This window comes from Xyrauchen texanus, unplaced genomic scaffold (assembly GCF_025860055.1).
Source record: "Xyrauchen texanus isolate HMW12.3.18 unplaced genomic scaffold, RBS_HiC_50CHRs HiC_scaffold_171, whole genome shotgun sequence".
Lineage (NCBI taxonomy): Eukaryota > Metazoa > Chordata > Actinopteri > Cypriniformes > Catostomidae > Xyrauchen > Xyrauchen texanus.
This window is the reverse complement of record NW_026266103.1, coordinates 40943-55051: the sequence shown is the minus strand read 5'-3', so window position 1 is coordinate 55051 and position 14109 is coordinate 40943. Positions and strand designations below refer to the sequence as shown.

Below are 14109 nucleotides of genomic sequence, written 5' to 3'. Positions count from 1 at the left end.
ATTTCAGATATAAATCTGTGACTGAATGACCGTTTACTCTTTATCTATCTTAAGATAATTGGCACAATGGAATGTTTGGGCATACAAAGATGGTGGTGTGGTGGCAACATTGAAATGATGTCATCAGCAATCCAGTTCTATATTCAATGGCATTAATACACCTCTCCTCTAAATGATTAAATGCCACCATTACAGCTGTTTCCATTTGAGAACATTTTCATTTTTATTTTTAGAAAAGTACTAGATGTGATAAAGGGTCACTAACCATTTTTGGGAACTCCAAATATGTAGAACATGAGTATGAAATGTATTGAAGAGGTTATATGAAAGGTGAATACAGCGACATCTGTTAATTTATCCCATATCCATTCACACATCTCTCCATGAGATATCCCGATATCCAGATCCCGTCTTTTCATCAAGCCTATTTTTTTCAAATCAATAAATGTCCATATCAATAATTATTCTGTTTTTTTCTTAATTGTATTAAAATAATGTTAAATTAAAAAGAAAAGAAAAAAACAGTTCCTCAGTACAGCACTAAAACAGAATAACAAATGGAAATCAGAATCACAAAGCGATACTTACGAGAAATGATGTAGATGAAAAAGAGCAGCATACTTAATCCACACGTGACTATTGCCAGAGATCTGTCAACCCATGAATAATGTACAAGATATTCCCAAAAACGTCTGAAAAGAACTGGCACAGAAAAATGACCAATTTCAAATCTACATGTATTAATGATTGCGCTTCAGTCATTATTTATAAAAATAAATAAACAATTATTCAATTTTGCAAAATATTTAAAACATTTACAAACATCTGTTTTGGTTCAGCAATTAATGTGTATTAATATCACCATGAAAATAAACATTATCAGTGTGGTGCAATATTTGGATTTACCAACCTGAATAATAAACTAACTCAAAAATGGCAAATTTAATGTGAAGAATGGCATCTGTAGAAAGAAATGGATGACTCAAATGAATGATAATATCAAAATATCATGTTAAGAATTAAAGCACAGCAGTAATGGTAACATTTAAAAGCACTATCAATATGTTTTATTCATTTGCTGAGCTTCTCTGACATCTTAAATTAAAAATGTAAAATAAAACTCAAACCTGATATGTCCTTTAAATATGGAGCAAAACTAATCAACATCAGAGGCCTCAGAATAAAAAGAGTACAGCAGCAGATACTCTCATAGAAAGATCCTGAAACAAATATATTTTTAAACAAAATAATGAGTTCATATATGTCATATATTAAGATAACCTGACTTTGATCATGACACAATAAATGAACACAACTTTAGGCAGTGGTAAATAGTGAGCACATCTGAACTGCCAGTTCTATTAGATTTAATTCAGCTCAAACTGTTACAATGATGATGTTTTCTAATCACATATTGATTATATTTAGGGATATAATTATTACCACTGAAACACTCACCTTCAGTAACACCCCAGAATACAAAAGCCAAGAACATAGCAATGTTTGGAAGAGACACATGAAAATACTCAAGAGCCCTCACAGGTTTCGTTGTAGCGGCATCTAAAGTGGAAATACAGAATATAACTGCAAGTCAACATCCTGTAGTTTGTTTCTTTTAGGTCTCTGCTGATTTGAAAATGTTTTATGCCATATTTTTGTGGCTATTCCTGAAGACGGTTGATTTAAAACACCAATCTCCAAATATATCTGATTCCAATAAATTATTGAATTTATAACCTGTGCTTCAGTGTCCCTTTATGTTTTAAAATGATCACCCCTAAACAACATTATAACGTCTCTAAAACTAAGGAATTAAAGTCAAACTTGTACGAACACACTTCATTGGCTGTTTACTGTTTTGTATTGTGTATTTGTTATACCCTATGTTTCTCTGTTTAATGTTTAATTTCTGTATAGCATGAACTTGAGCTCTGGAAAGGTGGAAAACAAATTGTATTATTATTATTGGGAATTGTTAGCAAGCTTTCCGACTATATACACCGCCTTTAGCTTTGATTATTCGTAACGGCGTTAATTCAACATCCTTATGCAACATCACAAAATGTATTTCCATCCAGAGTTGTATTCATTTTTGGCTGAGATCTTGTATTGAAGACGAGAGAGTTGAACCACTCCGTAAAACCGTTCCAAAGACTTTCACTGGGGTGAAGGACTCTGTGTGAAAATGATTCCTCGTGCTCCCTGAACCACTCTTTCACAATTTGAGCCTGATTGAACCTTGGCATTGTAGTCCTGGAATATGTCCTTGCTGTCAGGGAACCTGGTCATTCAGTACATTCAGGAAGTCAGCTGAATACATTGTATTACTGCATAACATTGCTGAGCCTAGACCTGACCAGCCCCAGATCATAACACTGCCTATAGAGTCTTATAAAGTGGGCACAATGCATGACGGGTGCATCGTTTCATGTGCAGGCAGTGTATATAAAATCAGCCGATTTGTGTGTTTACTCAAACTAAATATCTAAACACACTTAGAAGGGAAATCAGAAAAGAATATGTTTAACATACTTGCATGTTGTGATGTGCAGTAAATCAGACCGCAGAGCAGAAGTGCAGATCCAGATGCAGTAAAACAAAGAATCAGCACCATTATGTGTAAAGCAGAGAAACCTGTTAGACAAAGACATCAGTTACTGTACAAAGAGGTTATTTTCCAAATTATATTGCTTATGAATGTCATTATTTTTTATGTGTGTAAGTTTCTAAGAGTGTCAGTCATAAAGCGTAACTACGTTTGCCATTAAACCATGGACCTTATTCAGACTAGCACTGTTTTAAAATGTTGATGGGAATAAAAAAAGCTGTGAGGTATAGACGGTCTCTTCAATGATTTGTACTGTTGTTAAAATCGATGATGATCATTCACAGCTGACAAAGTCATTAAAAAAAATCTATTTTATTTGTATATAGCGCCTTTCACAACACACATCGTTTCAAAGCAGCTTTACAGAAAACAGCAGATAAAATACTCTAGAAACATGAGTTGTGAAAAATAAATATGATCTAGGGCCTTTATACTGCTTTACAACACTGAAGAGAGTATAAAGGCCCCAGCTTACTCACGGCAAAGCTCTTTTTTCATTCTTTGCTCTGATCTAAAAATAACTTTTAAACAGTTAAACAACAATATACTGTTTGCAAACATTCAAACAACAGCCACGCTTCTGGGGAGGAGTTTAGAGGAGTATTTACATATGAAGATGCACAAGACTAAATACAAATAATGAACTAATGTGACATTAAAATGTGTCAATGACTACATGCCTCATTCTATTGTGAGTAGAATTCACATGATATGAGTAAAAGATGCTGTTTTAACAAATCAATGATAATTTAAAGTAAATATATTCCGTAGATAATGTGTAAACTGTCATGTTTACATTCTGGATTCATGCCGATACTGTGCTAACATGCTAATTACGGCCATAATATGCACTGGTGTCATGCTGATTTCTGACTAGTAGGGCTGCACGATTATAGCAAAAATCATAATTGTCAATTATTGCCCTTAATATTGTAATAATCACGATTATTAATGTTAAAATATTAAATTACCGTGATATCACAAAGCAACCAACCATGTGGTTCTTCAGAGTAGCAGATTTCAATGGTGGATAAGAGCTGCACTCCAGTTTCTTTTAAGCATCTTTTAAGCATTATATTGTAATAATGTTTGTTAAGGTAAGGCAAATCAAAATTATTTTAAATTAATATCTATGGTTATAATACATGAAATTATTGCAAAATTACTGCTTAAATTATTAGTCCATGTACTGTAAATAATATGGCATATTCAATATTCAAACTTATTAACAGCTGATTTAAATCGATCAAGTTACTGCTTTCAGTGAGACCTTTCATGGAGAGACAGGGGACCATTCACCCGTTACATCTTCAACGGTGATCTTGTTCATGTAAGATCATCGTTAGATCATTTTTGTCATCAGTGTTTGCGCTTAGTAAGTTAAAAAGTCATTTGTGAACCGAGTTTGTGCAATTTGTGTAAATGTTTATCAAGCAATACCTGCCACGTGGCAAATGGGTTTTATTAGATCAGATGCGATAACAATGATGGTGATTCCTGACATATGCTATTCATGCCATATTCTTTATGTTGGCTACACCTCCAAAACAAACTTAGAACAGTTAAGCTGAATTACTTTATTGCTATTTTGTATAAATCAAATTCATATTGTCCTACTTATTAACATGACAAACAAAATTGTTATTAGATTTTTAATATATTGTATACAGAAATCAAGCAACGTGACAAACTTTCCCATTACAATGACTGCAGGTTTACACTGTTTGAGATCTGTTTTTCGACGTGAGCTCAATGACGCTCCGCACAATGTTCTACACTCTGCTGAATGCTCTCTTTAAAAACAAAGCTGTCTGATCAGCATAATAAATCAATTATTTACACCACGTCTGTGCCTTGATTAGATCGGGATCGTTTTTGTTTTGTCGTGTTGTACATTTGCAGTGTATTTAACATCTACATTCAAAGCGAGAATCCAAAATCATTACAAAGTGCTTTTTGCTCTTGTTCTACAGCTTCTTTTCAAGTGTCAGGTGATGTTTCTTCAGTATTAATTTTCATGTGCCACTTGAACAGAGCAAGAACATAAAGCAAGCATCTGGGCATTCAGACGGTTTAAAACTTGCGCATTGGATCAGTTGTCATTGCTGATAGGACGGAAGACTCTGATTGGCCATTGCCGTTTCATTGCTCAACGGACATGTTAGTGATTGGTTAGAATACTCACTGCTGCAAAAACACATTGTAAATAGAAACCATTGACGCAACAGGAGCAGACTATAATTGAACACTGTAATCATCAGTTTTCACAATTACATAATCGTGGCAGACGTAATCGCTGATTAGTTTTTCGGTTAATTGTGCAGCCCTACTCTATAGTATCCTCATGTTTAAGGATGGGGACCAGGGGCGCAATTACACATTTGCCGAGGGGTATGCTACATCACAACAATCTTATCCTTGGGGGGCACCAAACAGTTCACTGACTGCCCTTGAAAGGCCAATAGCGGTCACAGAACACTCTCTCCACCAGACGATCACCTCGCTCCTGCACATCTCACGTGCACCCACTCCCCCAGTCAATATGACCAGCTGCGTTTGTGCACAGCACCTGCTGATGTTTCTCAAAGTTACCTCTTAAAAAGGCAGCCTTTTATTTCAGCTGATTGTAGGTAAATATCTACTTCATCCAGAGGTGTTTGTTCTCTATTTGTAAGTATCCAGATGCTGTTTTACAGCGTGAGAAACCGCTCCAAATTATTAAGTAAGAGATAGGATAATAAAACGCATATTTGAACCCATTTAAAATGCAAAAAGAAATTCGTTTCATAATAGTTTTAAAATGTGCAATTGGTTATTTGAACTTGAATATAAAGTACACCAGTCCCAATGTTCATATACATTGTAGCGCATGTGCTGTAAGTGGTGACAAAAAGCAGTAGACTGCTAGTTAGATTTGACAATTCAACAGCTAGCACTAGCTAGCTCCTCTAAATATGCTTTAAAAAGATTATTTGGAATTAAATTAGCTTTCGAGTACAAAGCTACCAAGGTTTGGGTACTAGGGCTGAAACGATTAGTCGACATTATACAATTTTCATCGTCGAATAGTCTTTTGATCTCATTTAATGTAACATGGGATCACATTAAACTCTAATGATGGTGCGTGAGAGCAGCACTTCAGTTCACGCCTGACTGAGAAGAGGAAGAATTACACAGCTCACAGTCCAGACGCACTCTAAACTTTGCAAACAGCTTCAGGTGGTGTACATCACTAAGTACAATGGAATTATACAAAAATACCAAATAAATAAATACAGAAGCACTCTTGTTGTGGAATAAGTGGAGTCGGAGCTCTTTAAGGGAAACACATCTTAAATGTTATTTTATGTATTATGACTATGCCTCAATATCCTGTCCATGAATATCTCAAACAGGATTGGTGACAAAACGCAGGCCTGGCAGAGACCAACCCCCACATGGAACGAACTCAACTTTGTGCCGAGGACCCGGACACAGCTCTCACTTTGGACGTACAGGAATTGGATTGGCCTAAGAAGGGACCCCCCATACTCCCAGCAGCACCTCCCACAGTATCTCCTGGAGGACCCGGTAATCACTGTAGCAATATGGTCAAGACCAATATTTTTACAGATGTGACATCAAATCGCTGAATACAGTATACACTCATTTATTAATTGCAATACCTCATTCGTTGTCTATAGACTTGAATGTCCTTGTGGCTGTTTTTATATTGGAAGAACTAAGCGTAAACTTAAAGAAAGATTAGCAGAGCATAAATATGCGATAAGAACAAGCAACCACCAGTATCCTATGGCTCTACATTATAAAGAGGCGAACCACAGAAGTAGCGAGACTCTAAAAATCTTTGGGATAGAACATGTTAAAATATCACCAAGAGGGGGAGATAGACTCAAAAAACTTTTACAAAGAGAATCCTTTTGGATTTATACTTTAAAAGCTAATCAATACCCTGGTCTAAACTTGGAATTGGATTTTTCTCCTTTCTTGTCACTGACTATATGCACATGTCAATGCTTTGCTATATGTATCTATCTATATTTCAAATTGTATCTTGATGTGGAAAGTGGTAAAATATAGAAAGTGTGAAATTATTCATCATCTGAGACTGCACATATTTTAGAGCATGAAATGAAATATAATATGTTTTACAATGTAATATTTTTTGTAACTTGTCTTATATAAAGTAACATCTTGCTATATGTATCTATTTATATTCATATTTTAAACTATCCTGATGCTGAAAATGTGACTTGTCTTATCTAAAGTAACTTGTTGTAATTGCTCTCTATCAGGTGATATGTGCAGATGAGCACCTGTGCTTCTAGGTCATGTGACCACATGCAGATATATAGCATGCAGTCTACGGACTGCCATTTTGAATTTGCTCTGAGGAAGGCCAAAGAGGCCGAAACATGTTGGCATATGTTTTTTAATGGATAGCCAAGTTTAAATAAAGGCTTTTTAAACTTATATTCCTTTTGAGTGCCTCAGACTTTCTGTTTATTTGGGAAACATTTTGGATCTCCAAACTGAAGAGCATCAAAGGAACACATCTCTCAACACCCAAGTAGCACTCCTAGTAACTCATTTGTGGACAGAAGTGAGTCCTTGTTTGATTAATATATGTAATTGTAATCTAAATGTAACCAGTTACAAGTAATCCCTTACAGTAAAACGATTGTAAATGTTTTGTCATAAAGAGTTTTCTTTACTGAAAGTGTTTCTTGCAACTGGGTCTCAGTTTTATTACATTTAATCAATTCTTTGTGTTCTCATTTGTTTTATTGGTTTTTACAGTGGCATAAAGTTATAAGCCCCAGAAATATTTAACAAATAAAACATCAGCCTGTGTTAAAGACATCGACTTAAAATGGGTTTGACACATCTGTAAATGCACACGGCCAAAAGTATTTATGTAAAGTGCCACACCTGCAATATTAATAGAAAACAAAATACTGACCAAAACACAGACACACACACACACACACACACACACACACACACACACACACACACACACACACACACACACACACACACACACACACACACACACACACACACACCCCTAAAGCAGGACTATCCCACATTAGAGGTGACTGAGGTGCTTTTTGTCCACAAACAGGAGTAAATATTCAGACTTCACTTTGAAAGAGTTTCTGAAGAACTGAAGCAGTTAATGAACAAGATCAAACTCAAACTCTTACTGTCATATTTATAATGCTAATTCAATTTACATGCAACTAAACAACTAAACTGTATAAAACTCAGAAATCAGTTTAAACTTCAATTATTGCATTTATGTGTTTTTCTTATTTATCTGTGACTCACCCAGTTGTTCCAGTTCTACAGTTGTGTTGGCTGAAACTCCTCCAGCAAACACTTGACACATATAAACTCCTTTATCTTCAGTTCTGACACTCTTCAGTCTGAGAGAGAAGTTTCCTTTGGAGATTTCATCAGTGAAGAACTCAACTCTGTCTCTGTATTGCTCATGTGATGATTCGGGTAAAGGTTCATTGTTTTGGTAGAGCAGGACCAGAATATCTCCATCTTTATCTGTTTTCTTCCATGAAAGCTCTTCAATCTCTTCAGGTGTGATGTGAGAGTCCACAGAGCAGTTCAGAGTGACGTCTTCACCCGCATACGCAGATATGGAGTGATCTGATCCCGAGACTATCAAACGCTCTGAAAAAAGAACAGTTGCAAATATACAGCGTACAATTTTATTATTCAATGTTAATATGCACCTCAACGAGATTCTTACCAACATGTTTTATTTCGACCTCAGTTGCACCAGAATCCTGCCCACTGAAAACTGTACATCTGTATTCTCCCTCATCTTCAGCTGTCACATTGTTCAACAGGAGGGAGAAGTTTCCGTGTTGAATCTGGTCAGTAAAGAAATGAGCTCTATCATGATAATCCTGCTGCTGGACCTCTGGTCGACTCTCACCATCTTGATACAGATGAACCAGAGTCTCTGAGTCTGATCTTCTCCAATCCACCTCCAGATCCTCCATTGTTAAGGGTTTGTCGACATAACAAGGCAAAACCACTGAACCTCCCAGAGGAACAACCAAAGGATCAGAGAGACCTTTCACTGTAATGCCTAAAAAATTTAAAAACACTTAATTTAATAATCATCATGAAGCCATTATTGTTTTATACTGTGATACATCATATCACTTTGATGAAGATGAGATCACATTATCTCTCAACACACTCAATTTATATTCTTTCATGGCTTTATTGAACACATCCCATTAAACATTTGCAGTGTTGTGGAAAAAGTAAGTGAACCCTCAGATTTAATAACTGGCTGATCCTCCTTTGGCAGCAAATAACCTCAACCAAGCGTTTCCGGTAGCTGCGGATTAGACCCAGCACAATGTTCAGAAGGAATATTGGACCATTCTTCCTTACAGAACTGCTTCAGCTCAGCCATATTCTCTGATAATAATTCTACATCCAGTATATTCTACTTTAAAGTTTCAATTCTGGGGCAGAAATTATGTTTATGTTTTGGCCTGTGTGATCCCGCCCACTGCTCACTCACCAATAGTATTTCAGCATTGCTGAGTTGCCAGATTTGAATAAGTTTGCAGGCAAACAACACTGCATAATGCAGCCATGTACGCCAGCAAACGAACTGGATCAGAGATAACAGATTCCACCCGACCTACAAAGCCTCACCATCCATCTAAAAACCACCATGACCGGAGGCGTAGTAAAGCAATGATAAATATTGGAGATGCCTTTGGAAAAAGGAGACAGCTTAAAGTCCTGAAATCCTTTAAAACGCATGTTGAGTGTCCTAATTTGCATGTCAACATTCTGGCAACACTCATGAGCTCTGAATCTGGGGCGGGCAGACAACTCACCAATATTTTGAATTTGGACTGCAGTACCCATTTCAAACGCTTGTTGTCAATCTTACATATAGCACCTTTAAGATAAAATGTTGATTTAGTAATTAAAGTATAAAATATTTATTTTTATATTTTTTGTTAAGGACACAAGCATTGAGATTGTTTGCCAGTTGCAACGATGTAAAGGAATTGTGTGTTGTTTCATTTCTTCCCTTTCCCAGGAAAGGCACGACTAGATGCATGACAACATTGCACGATAACCGCTGACCAGCCGGCCTGCTGTTGTCTTTCCCTAGATAGGGATGTGCGTTCAGCGTGTATCAGTGGCCACCCAGAATTTTATGCCAGATTTGTCCGGTTTATTGACCATACAGCCTACTCTGTGACATGACAGCGCCTTGGTAGGGAACAGTTATTTATCAATTGTTATGTTCTCAAGGGGCATGTATGAAGCAATGCTGTTTTTCACAAATTTGTCAAATATCTCAGATATCATGGCAAATCTATCTGTCACAAGGTGGGCAGTTCTTGTGTTCTTGTTATCAAAGCACAGATAGCACATGATATCTCAGGATTTCTGTCACGACATTGTCTCTTTGAAATAAGAGTGTCCAAATTAATTAGACCAAAAGTCACCCAATCTCATGCTTTTGCCTCCCGTAACACCTCTCAAATAAACGTCATCTGTCAGTTTGAACTTTTCAGCATTATTCCGCCCATCTTCCACATTAGTGTACTTTCGTGATATTTTTCCACATTACTGTGTCAATCAGGGCGGGGCCGACACAATAAACAAACTAAACATTTGTTTAGGGCCCCGCAATCGTTTGGGCCCCCTCAAGCACCCAGCACTTGAACCGTATCAATGAAACGTCATTTTCAAAATTTCTTAAACCTAATTTTGGAACGAGGATGGAGGATTTTAAATTGTGTGGGTGCAGAGAGGATGATGCGTTCTGCCCGCAGCACTCTGCTGGTTACGTGTCAACTGCCAGGAGCAGTAGCTAGGCAACAGACGTCCAGCCATCATGAAGGTAACGTGCCCACCAGGATCAGAGAAAAGAAAAAAATTGAAGACAAGAAAATAAGTGAAGATGAAGGTAAGCTGCAAGTAGTAAGCATATTGGTATCTATCGATATAATTTTTAAACCATCACAACAGCAGCTGCAGCGCCAAAGCTCTTCTAAGCTAGATACAAACTTTAGCTAGCTAGCGAATGTTTACCAAGGTCCTAATGCTGTTTTCCCGAATCAGATGATCTGTGGCCTCTTTTAATACTGTTTGCTACTTTTTTTTAACCCTTTCCTGCCGGAGCGTTCAAATTTGGGAACAATTATTCCCATGGTTAACATTCTAAATGTTTGTTTTATTCCATTTTCCCACTAATCACTAGAAAGGTCATAACTTTTAAACAGTTGATTATATTTCTAATCTGTCTGCTGTTCTACATTGCCCACAAAATGTATATTGTATATTTCATACAATCTAATTTAACCTCTAGCTTGTGATTTGCCACGATCCCTTGTTGTCTGCCCTGTGTTTTCTGTTTCACATGTCACTTATCACATTCCATGTCACGTTTTCCTTGTTGTCCGCCCGAGTTTCACTAGTCTTTGTATAAAAACTACACTTCCCATGATTCCCGGCCCTCATCACTGCCTGGACTGTGTTATTGTCCGCACCTGTTTGTTATTTTGACATTATCGTGTCTGTTTATTTAAACCCTGCTGTTTCCCCTTTCCTTTGTCGATCGTTGCCAATGTTCTCTGATGTTCGCTTATCATGTGTCCTGTTGTTCCTGTTTTTCCTGTTGTCCATTCGTGTTTGTTCGAGGAAACCTTGCCCTTCGTGGATGTTCTATAAACCAGTGTTCTGCTGAGTGTTACTTTGTGTTTGAGTTTGTTTTTTCCCATCGTGGACTTTTCATTTGTTCCTGTGTTTCTGTTCAGTTATTGTTGCAAATAAAACCGTGTTTAGAGCTCAACCTCCAGTCTGCCATCTCCTGCATTCCTGCAATCATAACAGAACGATCGACCAAACAATGGATCTAGCGGTGCAACACGCCAACTACAGTCTGCTCTGCCTGAAACAAGAGGACCGACCGGTGGAAGACCACATTTACATTTACATTTACATTTACGCATTTGGCAGACACTTTTATCCAAAGTGACTTACAGTGCACTTATTACAGGGACAATCCCCTGGAGCAACCTGGAGTTAAGTGCCTTGCTCAAGGGCCCAACAGTGCCCCACATCCGCGACTTCATCTTCCTGGCGAATGTCTCGGACTTCCCGGATTCCGCCCTGGTGGTCTTCTTCAGGGACAATTTGAATAGTTCGCTCAAGGAGCGGTTGCCACCGGCGACGCCGGCTGGACGCTCCGTGACTTCATAGAGGCGACTTTACTGGTCTGCGGCTCGCCGTTCACCATGGGCTTTGCTGAGGAGGATCCTACCTCTCCTCCCACAGTGGTGACTCTCCAGTCGTCCATGGCGCTTCCTGTCACGCCAGCCTCACTTGGCATCGAGCTCACCCCCACACCTGTCGTTGTCCATGAGCCAGCACGGTCAACTTCATCCGCCCAGAGGAGGAAGAGAAGATGGGCTTCCGTCTCCCGGCCCCCGCCTGCCCCGGGCTGCGAGCCAGAGCCCCCGCCTGCCACGGCCTGTGAGCCAGAGCCCACGTCTGCCACGGCCTGCGAGCCAGAGCCCACGCCAGCCACGGTCAGCGAGCCTGAGCCCACATCAGCCACGGTCAGCGAGCCTGAAGCCACGCCAACCTCTTCCAGCCTCTTCCATCGCCTCCTTTGGCTCACCCTCCTGAACCGGCCCTTGCCCTGCGGCCAGCTCCCGGGCCGCTCAAACCTGTCCCCATACTGTGGCCGCCTCCCAGGCCTCCTAAACCTGTCCCTGCCCGGTGGACGCCCCCCAGGCCACCTGACCCGGTCCCCGTCTCATACCCCCATGGACTGCCTGCCTGCCCTCTCGGCCTCCGTGGACTGCCTGTCTGCCCTCTCGGCCTCCCTGGTCTGTCTGTCCGCCCCTTGTGCCTCCGTGGACTGCCTAATTGCCCCTTGTGCCTCCTTGGACTGTCTGTTTTCCTCCTGTTCCAGCCCCTCACTCCTTGGACATTTTTTTGTTTTTGTGTTTTTTTTTAGGACCATCTGGAATCCAGTCCTTTTGAGGGGGGGGTTATGTCACGATCCCTTGTTGTTTTCCCCGTGTTTTCTGTTTCACATGTCACTTATCATATTCCATGTCACGCTTTTCCTTGTTGTCCGCCCGAGTTTCACTAGTCTTTTTATAAAAACTACACTTCCCATGATTCCCGGCCCTCATCACTGCCTGCACTGTGTTATAGTCCGCACCTGTTTGTTATTTTGACATTATCGTGTCTGTTTATTTAAACTCTGCTGTTTCCCCTTTCCTTTGTCGATCGTTGCCAATGTTTGTTAATGTTCTCTGATGTTCGCTTATTATGTGTCCTGTTGTTCCTGTTGTCCATTCGTGTTCGTTCGAGGAAACCTTGCCCTTCATGGATGTTATATCAACCAGTGTTCTGCTGAGTGTTATTTTGTGTCTGAGTTTGTTTTTTCCCATCGTGGACTTTTCATTTGTTCCTGTGTTTCTGTTCAGTTATTGTTGCAAATAAAACCGCGTTTAGATCTCAACCTCCCGTCTGCCTTCTCCTGCATTCCTGCAATCATAACATAATTAAAATGGTTGAAAATGCAGTTGTCTGATGAAGTATTGTGGCTGGAGAAGATTTTTAAAAATTGCTGTGTAAATTCTTATTGATAAATGATTATTAGCCTTAAATAATCATACATACATGTATATCATTTGAAAGCCCTAGTTCTTCTCTTCAATATGGTATAGTTCAGGTGTGTGACGTTATATGAATATTCTATGAATTTGTATATGAATACCATATTCTGGCACAGAATGGAATTTTCAGAATTTTGGGCTCAGGCTGGAAAGGGTTAATTGTAATGCTCCTTCCATCCATTTTTTGTATGTATAATTTCCTTCTCCTCAGGAGCACTATTAAAGTATTTCGGTACAGGACCACAAACCACCTCCACCGATGACACTGCCACCACCATCATCCCCATGCCAAAGAAGTCTTCAGTGTCCTGCCTCAACAACTACTGTCCCATCGCACTCACACCAATCATCATGAAGTGCTTCGAGAGGCTCGTCATGAGGCACATTAAGACCCAGCTGCCCTCCTCACTAGACCCACTGCAGTTTGCGTATCGTCCAAACCATTCAACAGATGACGCCATCGCCACCACCCTCCATCTGGCCCTCACCCACCTAGATAAAAAGGACTCATACGTTCGAATGCTGTTCATAGACTTCAGCTCAGCATTCAACACAATAATTCCAGCACGGGATTGGAAAGCTGAACCTGCTTGGCCTGGAAACCTCCCTCTGCAACTGGATCCTGGACTTCCTGACTGGGAGACCTCAGTCAGTCCGGATCGGGAACAGCATCTCCACCACCACCACACTGAGCACTGGGGCCCCCAGTGCTGTCTGCTCAGTCCACTGCTGTTCACTCTGCTGACTCACGACTGTGCAGCAATGCACAGCTTGAACCACATCATTAAGTTCGCCGAT

General features: G+C 39.5%; 1 protein-coding gene across 1 annotated transcript in view; it reads right to left on the bottom strand.

Annotated features, from left to right (window-relative positions):
* Window positions 1–265: 265 nt before the first annotated feature.
* LOC127641792 (junctional adhesion molecule-like) overlaps window positions 266–14109 on the bottom strand; it is a gene marked incomplete at its 3' end in the record, with an annotated part of 49601 nt that continues 35757 nt past the window's right edge. Inside the window, exons 2-9 of the mRNA XM_052124649.1 lie at window positions 8379–8723; window positions 7943–8299; window positions 2533–2634; window positions 1459–1560; window positions 1128–1220; window positions 911–961; window positions 589–702; window positions 266–424 (exon numbers count right to left, since the gene is read on the bottom strand). Coding sequence (XP_051980609.1) covers window positions 266–424; window positions 589–702; window positions 911–961; window positions 1128–1220; window positions 1459–1560; window positions 2533–2634; window positions 7943–8299; window positions 8379–8723 — 1323 coding nt within the window. The remainder of the gene's footprint in view (window positions 425–588; window positions 703–910; window positions 962–1127; window positions 1221–1458; window positions 1561–2532; window positions 2635–7942; window positions 8300–8378; window positions 8724–14109) is intronic.